This window comes from Triturus cristatus, chromosome 4_2, assembly GCF_964204655.1.
Source record: "Triturus cristatus chromosome 4_2, aTriCri1.1, whole genome shotgun sequence".
Lineage (NCBI taxonomy): Eukaryota > Metazoa > Chordata > Amphibia > Caudata > Salamandridae > Triturus > Triturus cristatus.
The window spans coordinates 224,298,759-224,311,215 of NC_140586.1; the positions used below are offsets into that span (position 1 = coordinate 224,298,759).

Sequence of the window (12,457 nt, forward strand, 5' to 3'; positions counted from 1 at the left end):
GATCATGCTCTAGATCGCGTCGGAGGTCACGGAGCAGACACAGATCGTCCACTCACACAAGTGGACGACGGAGGTATAGATCTCGATCCAGAGGCACGAGGTATTCGGACTCTTCTGGCACTGGGCGGCTTTCCCCCACGTTATCGGAAACACCGCCTACTAGAATCTCGCCAGTGGATGATATTGCCACTTTCCAAGATGTTCTGATGAGAGGGGCGGCAAATTGGGAATCTCAGTGACCGTACCAGTTCCTCCTACCTCTGTGATATTCGAGACATTACACAAGGCGCATCTATCACGCCCCCTCCTCCCTTTGGTTCCAGGTCTGGAGGAACCAGCCATGGAGGTCTTCTTGACACCGGCCGTGGTGAAGTCTGCTCCCTCAAGGTTGCAAAAGAAGTACAGGGCCCCTGATTCGGACCCGGCGTTCCTCAGGGTGGACCCTCCCCGGACTCTGTCATTGTGGTTGCGGCTAGGAAGCAACATGCCACGTCGCCCTCTTCCACAGCTCCTCCGGATAAGGAGAGTCGCAAGATGGACTCCTTGGGGAGGAGGATGTGCTCTACGTCTGCCACGACTATGAAGGCTGCTAGCGCCTCCGCTCTGCTGGGTCGCTATGACTGCTCATTATGGGACTCCCTGCAACAGTTTGCTGACTCCCTGCCTAGGGATAAACGGGAAGACTTCCAGGAGGTGTTGAATGAGGGCATGATGGTCTCCAACCAGATCATCAGTGCAGCGGGGGATGTGTCATTGCTGGCGGCCCATGGGTACTGTCATGGAGTACACATGAGGAGACCTTCCTGGCTGAGACTTACCTCTCTAAAGCCTGAAGCGCAGCAAAAGATTGCTAACTTGCCTTTCTCTGGCACGACGTTGTTCGGGTCTCATGCGGATGACGAAATGGCCCGCATGAAGGCCGAAGCAGAAACCCTGAAAGCCGTGGGGTTGGAAAAACCCAAGGAACAGAAGAGATCATTCCGTTCCTATGGCAGGCGTTATTCTAAACAACGCGGCCAAGGGCGTCAGTCTGGTCAACAACACCAGCAACAGTTCCCGGGGCAGAGGACAGCATCAATCCTCGTCAGGGAACAAAGGCCCGGCCGGGTCGAAGCCCTGAAAGGTCACTTCCCCCTCATCCGTTACCCGCTCCGGTGGGGGGGGGGGGTGGGGGGAGTATTCAATACTACCTGGCAGAGTGGGAAACAATAACTCAGGACAAGTGGGTGCTGAATATTGTTTGCAATGGGTACAGTCTTAGTTTCACCAGCCCGCCTCCACAGGTCCCACCAGTGCGCTCTCCCTACATGGTGCGAGAGCTCCAGTGGGAGGCGGACATTCTGTTAAAGAAGAAGGCGATGGAGACTGTTCCTTTGAGGCAACAAGGAAAAGGTCTTTACTCAAGGTTCTTTCTCGTCAGAAAAAAGGACAAGAACGAGTTCAGGCCTATTCTAGATCTGCGTCAAGCAAACCAGTGGATCCGCAGAGAAAAGTTCCGTATGTTGTCCCTGCATCAGATTTACCCTCAGTTGCATCGAGGAGACTGGCTGTGCGCCATAGATCTGCAGGACGCTTACTTTCATGTGCAGATCGCACAAAAGCATCGCAAGTTCCTGAGGTTTCTGGTAGGCAACAACCATTACCAGTATACAGTACTCTCGTTTGGTCTGAAGTCTGCACCAAGGACGTTCTCCAAGTGCATGGCAGTGGTGGCAGCACACTTGCGGAAGAACAAAGTGTTTGTGTATCCCTACCTGGACGATTGGCTGATCAAAGCTTCCACGTACCAGGAAGCCCAGTGTCATTTCAACAGGACAGCTGCCTTGCTTCATCGCCTGGGACTGCACATCAACATGACTAAGTCAGTGCCGATCCCTGTGCAGTGTCTCCAGTACTTGGGGGGCCTCAGTCAATACTTTGAACGCAAGCGTGTGTCCTTCGGAGGAGAGACTCTTCTCTATCCGTTGGTAGGCCCTGAACCTCCTCTCGGCCCACTCTCCTGCAGTGAGGACGGTGGCTTCTTTACTGGGGTCGATGGCTTCATGCATCTTTCTCATCCCCAATGCACGTCTGCATATGAGGCCTCTGCAGGAATGTCTGGAGGATCAATGGGACCAGAGGCGGGGGCGTTGGGAGGACAAGATTCATCTGTCCCAACACGCTCTACAGTCGCTGAAATGGTGGTGCTCCTCAGAGAATGTCTGCAAGGGGACTCCCTTTCACAAGGATATTCCGGTCCAGACCATTTTTTGTTGAAACATTTTATTGTTTTCTAAATCGGCAAGTCATCAAAACATCTCCCCACCTCCTCCCCTCCAGGAAGTACCGCACAGTTAACAGCAAAACCGACTCTCTAGGAGACGGCACAACCTTCCCCCACCCCGTGTCAGTGTGCCCCGTCCCCTCTTCCCCATTCGATGCACCCCTCCTCCCTGAGCAATAAGATACAGGAGCCCAACCGCTCCCTAAACAAACAGAACCGTCCCTCGTGCCAAGCCAAGGTGCGGGCAGCCAGAGCCCACCGCCACTCCCCTTCTACCCTCCGCTCTCCGCTACCTCCTGCCTGTCAGACGTGCTCTCCCCGTCCCCAGCCTCAGACATCAACCCCTGAAGTTCTACCACTAACGCTTCCCATGCCCGGGCTGTCGCTAGCGCCTTTTCGTCATCCCTTCGGAGGGCCAATTGCACCCGCAGCGTACCCTCAGCCCCCGCCCATCGCGCCATCGCCGCCCGCCACCGCAAGAAGCTAGGCCCCACCCGGGACTTCCAATGCAAGGTCAGTTCCCTCTTGGCCATTATCAACCCCAGATCATAAAACTTACTAGTAACCTTCGTGCGGCGAGTGTGGGGAAACCAGAGCAACAAGCAGGTCCCCATGTCCGGGGCGATGGAGCGATCTGTCACCTGGTTCAAACAATCCACAACCGCATCCCAGTAGTCGCCCAAATGCGAACAGGACCAAAACATGTGCTGAAAATCCGCACCCTCTCCCCCACACCGTGGACACTGAGTGTGCTACCCCGAAATATCGCAATATCTTGGCCGGCGTCAGGTAAGCCCTGTGTAACGTAAAAAACTGGACTAACTGAAACCGGGCATTCCTCGTTCCCTTCCAGGCCCTCTGCACCAGTGTGGCCCACGTGGACTCTGATCTCCTTCTCGAGGTCCGTTTCCCACTTTTCCCTCAGGGCACCCAGAGGGAGCAGTCCCTCCATTGACAGCCTGCGATAAAGGCAAATGATGGCCTTAGTCGTCCCCGCCGCCATCTCTACATATTGGCAACCCGCGGCTGTCGGTGGCTCCGAGAGCCCCATATTCCAATGCCTCTGGAGGCTCGCCACCAGGGCCGCAGGAAGTCTCCCCGCGGGAGCCCATAAGAGTCCTGCAAGTCCTGAAAAGGCAACAGCACTCCCTCTCTAAACAAGTCCCCCACCATCTGCACACCCAGCTCCTCCCAAACCGCTAGCCCAGACCAATCTCCCCCATGCGGAAACGCCGTACACATCCCCAGGGGGATCTCTGGGGCATATGGGTGGACTATGGCGGCCCTCCTCTGACATCTGTTCCAACACAACCTAAGGGTACGTTCCTCCAGGGTGAGCTGGGTTAGGTCTAACCTCTGGTGAAGGACTATAAAAGCCAGCACATGTCGCGGAATTAGTCTGCCCTGGGGGCCCTCTGGGCCTCTGTACTCCCTGGCCACCGCCTGCGTAAACCATTGGAGCTGAGCTGCCAGGTAGTACCACTCAAAATCCGGGGCTGCCAAGCCCCCCTCCGCTCTCGGCCGCCGCAACGTAGTCGGCGCCACTCGCCGCCTCCCGGAGCCCCAAAGGAAGCCAGTAGTCAGTACCCGCAACCGCGCAAAAAACGACGCCGGGATCCATATGGGAAGGGTGCGAAAATAATAAAGAAGGCGTGGCAGCGCCACCATTTTCAGCAGCGCCACCCTCCCAGCACACGAGAGTGGGAGCGTACTCCAAAACCCCATGCTACCCCGTAAGCCACGAAGGGCTCTACCAACATTTCCCTCCAGCAAATCAGTCTGGGTGTGATAAATGTTAACCCCCAGATAACTGAGGCAGCTGCCTTCCCATCGAATCTGTCCCAGCGCCCGCGGGGCCCGTCCGCCTTGCGACAACGGGAACAAACATGTCTTGCCCCAGTTGACCTTCAGCCCAGAGAATCGACCAAACTCCTCCAAAAGGGCTATCGCTCCGTCCAGCGCACTCTCCGCATCTGCCAGGAACATCAGCAGATCATCTGCATAGAGGGAGATATAGTGTGTATCCTCCCGCAGGGAAACTCCCACATAGGCGCACCCTCGTCGGGCATGAGCCGCCAGCGGTTCGACCGCCAGGGCAAACCGAGGGGAGAGGGAGCATCCCTGCCTCGTCCCCCTCTGCACTCGGTAGGGGGCTGATATGGTAGCCCCCATCTTCACTCGGGCCGTGGCCTCGCTATAAAGCAAGGTGGTCCAGCGTACGAAGTCCTCCCCAAACCAAACTCCCGCAGCACTCGGTATAAGTAGGGCCATTCCACACTATCGAAGGCCTTTTCTATGTCGACCGACAGCGTGCTTCCGGTCCAGACCATAGTGACCGATGCGTCTCTCCAGGGCTGGGGAGCGCATTCGGGCCCTCTTCAGATTCAGGGGATATGGTCAGACGGAGATGACTTACCACATTAACTTTTTGGAACTCCGAGCAGTACACTTGGCCCTGAAGGCGTTCCATCCCTCCTTCAAGACGAACTCCCTGCTAGTTCAGACAGACAATACTACTACCATGTATTACCTCAACAAGCAGGGGGGCTCCAGTTCATGCACGCTGTCTCGGGAGGCACAGACTATCTGGAATTGGCTGGTGGTCAGGAACCTAACGATCACGGCAACCCATCTGCCGGGAGTGCAGAATGCCCAAGCCGATGCGCTCAGCAGGCTCGTTCAAGAAAATCACGAGTGGGTGCTAAACTACGACGGGCTAAGAGACCTCTTCGCAGAGTGGGGCACTCCGGATATCGATCTGTTCGCTACGGCAGAAAACAGCAAATGCCGCGACTTCGCGTCCAGGTACTACCAACCAGGGACACTGGGGAATGCACTATGGATCAGCTGGTCGAACAGCTTTCTCTATGCCTTTCCACCCATTCCCCTGATTCCGGCGGTGCTTATCAAGCTGTCGCAATCCAGAGCCAGGATGATCCTGATTGCTCCGGAGTGGCCGAGGCAATGGTGGTTCACCGACCTTCTTCACCGGTCTGTTCTACCACACCGGCACCTGCCGTGTCGGCCGGACCTTCTCACGAAATTCGGAGGACAGATGGTTCACCCCAATCTCTCGTCCTTGAGTTTGGCAGCATGGCTCCTGAGCTAGTACAGTATGGACACTTGAACCTACCTCAGGACTGTATGGAGATCTTGAAAGAGGCGAAGAGACCGTCTACGAGGACTTCTTACGCCTATAAGTGGAAGAGATTCTGCTTATGGTGCACGGCAAAGGACATTGACCCTACATCCTGTAAAGAAGATGTTATTCTGCCTTATCTGCTGCAGTTAGCTCAATCTGGGCTTAACTTTCAATCTATTAAAGTTCATCTCGCAGCTTTGACTGCGTATAGAAAGGGCCCTTCCCAAACCTAATTTTTTCAAATCCCTGTGATTAAGGATTTTTTGGAGGGTTTGCGTAAGGTGTTTCCCCCTGTTAGACGACCTTCTCCACCATGGGAATTGAACGTGGTGTTGTCCAGATTAATGAGGGAGCCTTTTGAGCCTATTCATAAGGCTTCTCTGCAGCATTTGTCCTGGAAGGCTGCCTTCCTTGTGGCCATTACATCGGCCAGGAGAGTAAGTGAGATTCAGGCTCTGTGTTGTCAAGAGCCGTATACTGTGTTCCATGCTTCTAAAGTGGTAATGCGTACTCATCCTAAATTTTTACCTAAAGTGATATCTGATTTCCATGTAAATCAAATGATAACTTTGCCTACATTTTTTCAGCATCCCTCCTCTCCGGCGGAGAGGTCTCTGCATTCACTAGATGTGCGTAGAGTGTTGAAATTCTATCTAGATAAGACAAAAGACATCCGCAGGTCGGATCAACTGTTTGTAAATTATTGTTCGGTAAGAACTGGTCTAGCTACCTCGAAACAGTCCATCTCCAGATGGATTGTGTCCTGTATTCAGCTCTGTTATCAGAAAGCTAATAAGACGTTAGGGGGTAAGCCTACAGCGCATTCGACTAGGGGCAAAGCAGCGACTACGGCTTTGCTTAGGAATGTTCCAATTGCTGACATTTGTAAGGCTGCCACCTGCAAGTCGGTCCATACCGTTTACAAAGCATTACTGCCTGGACTCTGATGCTAGGGCAGATGCAAAGGTTGGACAGGCTTCGCTAAGGAATTTGTTTGCACAGTAATTTGTTGGTGTTCGGTTTTTACTCCACCGCTGTTTATTGGTTGGGATGGGCATGCCATTCTATTCATAGATTATGACTATACACAGAGATACCCCTACTACAGAAAGAGTAGTTTCTTACCTGTAACTCCAGTTCTGTAGTAGGGGTATCTCTGTTATAGTCATAAGCGGCCCTCCCTCCTCCCCGTTGGAGTAAACTGACAGTATCAGGCATGTTGTTGTACACCTTCAAAAAGAACTGAAAGTAACTTGCTTTGGCTGTGCATCCTGGGATACCGGGGGTCTCTGGAGAGTTCCTTAAAGGCACGGTATCCTTTTAGCAGACACATAATGACAGCCTATAGGGCTTGTCTGTCCACCCCTTCCTCTCTATTGTTTAAAGGGATTTTGGTGAAGGGAGTGTGATACAATAAAGGAACATGTCCCATGTGAATAAAAATGACATTTAAACTTTATTTTGGCTTTTGTGTTCACTTCAGATGAAGTGCTGGCCAGTGCAGCCATATTGTTATTAGGCTGTATTATTTTGTCTGTCTCTTAAGTGTCTTTGCAGGTTTGCAAATGCAGGACAGTTAAGAGATATTTTGATTGCTCCGGGGTCCCCGCACATGGGCGGGACTATTCATAGATTATGACTATAACAGAGATACCCCTACTACGGAACTGGAGTTACAGGTAAGAAACTACTCCATCGTGCTCACAAGGCTGATGGGGCCTCCCTTCGAACCTTTGCATAAATGCGAACTGCAATTCCTCACATGGAAAACAGCTTTCCTTGTAGCCATCACTTCTCTATGAAGGGTCAGTGAGATACAAGCACTTACCATACAAGAACCTTTTCTTCAAATGCACCAGAACAAGGTTGTTCTCCGTACCAACCCAAAATTCTTACCTAAAGTCATTTCCCCTTTTCACCTAAACCAATCTGTAGAATTACCAATATTTTTCTCGCAACCTCAGACCGTTGCAGAAAGGGCTCTGCACACGCTAGATGTCAAATGAGCCTTACTTTACTATATCCAAAGAACACAACCTTTCAGAAAGACCAAACAACTGTTTGTCTCTTTCTCCCCACCACACAAGGGCAACCTCATCTCAAAAGCAGGGATAGCTAGGTGGATTGTAAAATGCATCCAGATTTGCTACCACAAAGCAAAACGAATGCTTTCCGTCCCCCCCCCCCCCAAGCCCATTCTACACGGAAGATAGGGGCTTCCATGGCTTTTCTAGGGAACATCCCACTAGATATCTGCAAAGCAGCTACATGGTCAACACCGCACACTTTCACTCAACACTATTGTGTAGACGTGGAAACCAAGCAACAAGCTAGCATGTGACGGGCTGTACTAAAAACACTATTTCAAACCACTGCAACAGATACTGGTGGTTGCCGCCAAGGTTGGGAACTGCTATAGTCTATGCAAAAGTGTGTAATCTGCAGCTCATATGCCTCAAACGGAATATGCTGCTTACCAGTATGCATCTGTTCTTGGCATGTAGAGCTGCAGATCTACACACGCCCCCCTGGCTACCTGTATCTGTTCCACTCTATCTTATTTAGATACAACACACATGGGTTTCTTCACTGTTGTTACTACGCTCCATCTTTCCCTGCTGGGGAAAAACAATCTGAGGATGGAGCCGAAACCCATGCGCAATACGATCCAAAGGGAGGAGTCACCGACCTTGTGACTTCCAAAGACTTTCCAAGAGGAAAAACAAACTGCAAATCCGGCCCAACACCAGATGGCGATTTATGCAAAAGTTTGTAGATCTGCAGCTCTACATGCCAAGAACAGATGCATACTGGTAAGTAGCATATTCCTTCTGTGTGTCTCTAGTAGGTACTGGTAGACAGTTGATTACTTCTGAATGGCAGGTGCGCGCTCTGTTAAGCGTAGATCAACTTTTAATAACTTTAAACTTTTGAGCTTAATCTGCATTGTACAACTAGTTTGATTATTTGCCAGCCAATGCAGATGCTTTTCTAATGGCCTAGGTATGGTTTACGAAGGGGCCAACTCAGCTGGTGACCTTTTTTTCTTGGTTTGGTAGGTATATTAAGCCTGACTTTAGTTTAACAGGTACATTTTTTCATGTGGAAGTGTCCATGCGATTAGCCTCAATGTTTTTCAGTTACCAATATCTGTAGATTCAAACAGGATTTTGAACCTCATTAAATGTGAGACTTGAGAATATGAAGTTTAAAGACTAGACTTGTAGGGCTGTCCCCTCATTTGATACTTAGTGCTTGAATGGTTTTGTGCTTATGGTTAATTTAACATTGCCTTTGAAAAGCTAGTGCTCTTAATTCTGTGGCATACTTGAGATGAGTATTTAACTTTAAGGAGGAAATAAAGAAAATGGCACTCCATAAAGTAAATACCTAAAAGACTAAGGATAAACAAAATTGTACTTAAATTAAACCATTTGATTATTAATCTCTTGCATACAGGGAAGCAGGCTAATTTTTCTTTTTCTGTAACTCCCTTTGGCAGTATTTTCAACTAGACTGATTGCCCCAGAATTAAGTTTATTAGGCATGTGTGACTGATGCTATCAACTAGAAACTGATTGAACGGATGTTGAATTATTTTCTGTTCTAGGTGGTCGTTCCCGCTATCGCAGCATTCAGACTTCAAACAACCCTAACCTGATGTACCAGGATGAGTGTAACAGACGAATGCGAGGAAAAGATGGAGGGCGAGCAGGTGGTAGCAGCAGTTTCCGGGACCGCAATAGTGGCAGGGATCGGGGTGACTCTAGTGCATTTAATGGGGCCAACCGTAGCACCTATGGTGGTATGGGAAGTCAACCAAACCAGTATGGGTACAACCAGCCATCTTATGGAGCTTCTGGAGCCCCATATGGTGCAAATAACTTTGGAGGTCAAGATTATAATGCTACAAATTACAACACTGGTGCCAACTCTACTAATACTGGTGGTGGGAGGAATGTGCAGAGCACAGGCCAGCAGCAACCACCACAACCACCTCCGCAGCAACCACAGCAACAACCACAGCAACAGTTCGGTGGTGGTGCACGTCCAAATGCACCACAGCCACTGATGGCCCAGCAGTTTGCACCACCACCCCCTCCACCATCTGGAATGAACTATATGGGTCAGTCTGGCTCTTACCAGTACCAGCCCCCTCCTCCACCCCCTCCTCCTGCACGCAAATGAATTAGTTAAGTGAAGGTTGTCCCTTGCCGTGCAATGTCTATTACCCTTTTAAAATAATTTGTCATTTTTGTGCTTTCTATGGAACCCTGGTAGGGCAAGCAGATGTTGGGATAGAATTTCTCCAACCCTTTTTTTTTTTTTACTTTATTTTTTTTTTCCCAGGCCAAGGTAGGTAGTCCTTTTTGTTTCCCTTAACTGTCCCTTTCCTAGTGTAGTTTCAAGCATGTGAATCCCTCTTATGGTGTTAATACAGGGAATCTGAGGGAGCATTCGAGCCAGTTGTAGTCTACATGGCTACATCTAGGAAGACTAAAGTTCTACAGCACATTAAAAAGGCATTGTTGCGGTGTTTAACTTAATGGAGTTGGGAAGGGTCTGATTACTGGGGTATAGCAGGTAATTGATAACATCCGTAGTGTAGCCTGCCCTACAAATAAAAGGCTAGTATTTTGTGTTTAGGGGGTGGGGGGGTTTCTGTTAAAATATACTATTCTACCCTTCTTACCAGTTGGATGACTTGTTTTTACAGGTTTTTTGGCTGAGTTTTTATTTGCAAGTGGAACAAATTAACAAAGTTGTTGCTTAGTAGCAAGTCTTCTATTGGGTTGAATCTTCATGTTTTAACAAACTTCTTGCTGAATGAGCAGCCCCAGGTAATTTAATTGGTCTCAGTAGTTAATGTAGCAAGTCGTGCATTTGGTAAATTATCCCAAATTAGGAATACACTTTATTTCCACATCTGTTGGCCAGCATGGTTTTCCTGGAACAAGCATTTCAACTTGTGAATCAGTCAATACTTGAACTGTTCTTTCGTACTGGAAAAAAAGTATGTCAGGTTGCTTCTTTGTGTCCCGTTTCTCTCTCTCTCCTCCCCCCCCCCCCCTTAAAAAAAAAATCCAAATGTAAATGATCCCTTTTTATACTATATTTTTTCTTTGTAGATATGAATAAAATACTTGTCTGAATTTTTTTTGCACCTTGGCTTATGCATTTGTTAATTCACACCAAAGACTATAACTTGGGCCACTGGAATGTGACAATTTTGTGTCCGCAGCCTTTTCTCCACAGTTATGGGTTTATCCCATTTGCTAAATGATTCATCATCTGCTAAATAGTTGCAGAAAAAAAATTGTGTGGCTGTAGATACCTGCTCTGACTGATATTTTTATAAAGCGCACTGTTGCCGAGGCGTCTTGGCGCTGAGGTGAGTGAAAACCAGGCTAACGCTAACAGATCTAGAGCTTGGGGAAGAGCCATGTTTTTATCAATTTCCTGAAAAGAGTCCGATCCGACTATAGTCTGATCTGCACAGGGAGGAAGTTCCACAGTTTGGCTGCTTGGTATGAGAAACTCTTTCATCCCTGTCTGGCTCTTTTTATCTTGGGAACAAGGACCAGTCCATCATTGGTGGACCTGAGACAGCGTTGTGGCATGTACCGGGGAAGTAGGAGTGGAATGTCCGCAGCTCCTCCTCCATACAAAGCCTTATTCACTAGGCAGAGGGCCTTAAAATCCACTCTGCCGAACTGGAAGCCAGTGCAGCTGCTTAATACTAGCAGACGTGGGATGTTTGGGGTGAATCAAGCAATATCTGAGCAGCCGCTTTCTTAAGTGACTGAAGTTTGGTGATCTGCCCTTTGTCAGCTCCTCAGTATAGAGCGTTGCAGTAGTCCACTCTAGAGAACTTAGGGCTCTGACTACAGTTTTCCTTGGTGGTAATGGGATAAATGGAAGTATTTTACGCAGAACTTTCAGCGTAAAGAAACGGGCAGAGGAAACTTGATTAATTTGTGGAGCGAGCTTTAGATCCTTATCAAACAAAGCCAAAGGTTTTGGCCTTGGGCACGGAGACAGGACATGTCCCAGCCTCAGGGGGCCACCATAGTTGGCTCCATACAGAGGGTTTCTGCAAACTCCCGTCTAGTGTTTGGTTCGAACGTTTTTATCTCTTTTTTTGTATTAATTTTTTTAATACGTTTTTTGGGATGCGCAGTATAGTGACTCCTTATTTGGCAATATGCATAGGCACCGGCTCTGTATTGGGTACGCCCTAATTTGCTTTAGATTTGTCAACGGATCTAGCTCCTGTGTTTGGTGCTTAATCGCGCTTGTTGCTGGACCAACTCTACTGCTAGTCACCTATGTTACGGAAGAACTCTTCAACCGATCCTCCGTTCTGCTTCAATTGAACACCGAATCCAGACTCTCCTCTGCCTTTCGCTTTCTGTCTGATACACTGTTGACAAAGAATACTAGGTCAGTGATGGAAAGATACCCATCCAACACTCCCAGAGCCACTCGCCACTGGACAGGCAGACCTTCAGGTAAGCAGTCTGGCTTTTGACTGAGCATGACATCACGTGCCAGGCCTACCTTGTCTTCCGTGCCAGGCCTACCTTGTCTTCCGTTCGTAATAGACGTGTTCGAGGCATGTGGGCTGCTGAATTCATATCTGTGCATAGATCGCCGCCTAGTGTTTGGTCTGGATGATTGCACATTGTTGTCCTGGAAGAGTCTTCGAAGTATCACGAGATAGGTAGCTCCTCCCCTGGACTACAGTGCGCATGGGCATCCCCTCCATCCTTAGATTGTTTTTTTCCGCCAATGGGTTCGGATGTCCTAATCTTAGCTCTTTGAGTATTTAGGCCTTTACATTCGTCGGTATTGTTTTCGTTTGGCGCCAAGTTTATTTGTCGAGGGCGTTCTCGAGTAGATCTTCAACGATGGAACCAAAGACATCGAATAGCCCCTTTAAGCGTTGCCCTCTTTGCAACGCTAAGTATGCTCGCTTCGACGTGCACCCGGTGTGCAACAAGTGCGCCTCTCCAAACCACGACGAAGCCACCTGTATGGCGTGTTCCAGG

The 12,457-nt window shown here is 49.3% G+C and overlaps 1 protein-coding gene across 1 annotated transcript in view; it reads left to right on the plus strand.

Annotated features, from left to right (window-relative positions):
- DDX17 (DEAD-box helicase 17) overlaps positions 1 to 10,558 on the plus strand; it is a 55,588-nt gene extending 45,030 nt beyond the window's left edge. The window contains exon 13 of the mRNA XM_085601293.1: positions 9,016 to 10,558. Within this exon, the coding sequence (XP_085457419.1) occupies positions 9,016 to 9,593 (578 nt within the window). The 3' untranslated portion in view covers positions 9,594 to 10,558. The remainder of the gene's footprint in view (positions 1 to 9,015) is intronic.
- Positions 10,559 to 12,457: the final 1,899 nt, after the last annotated feature.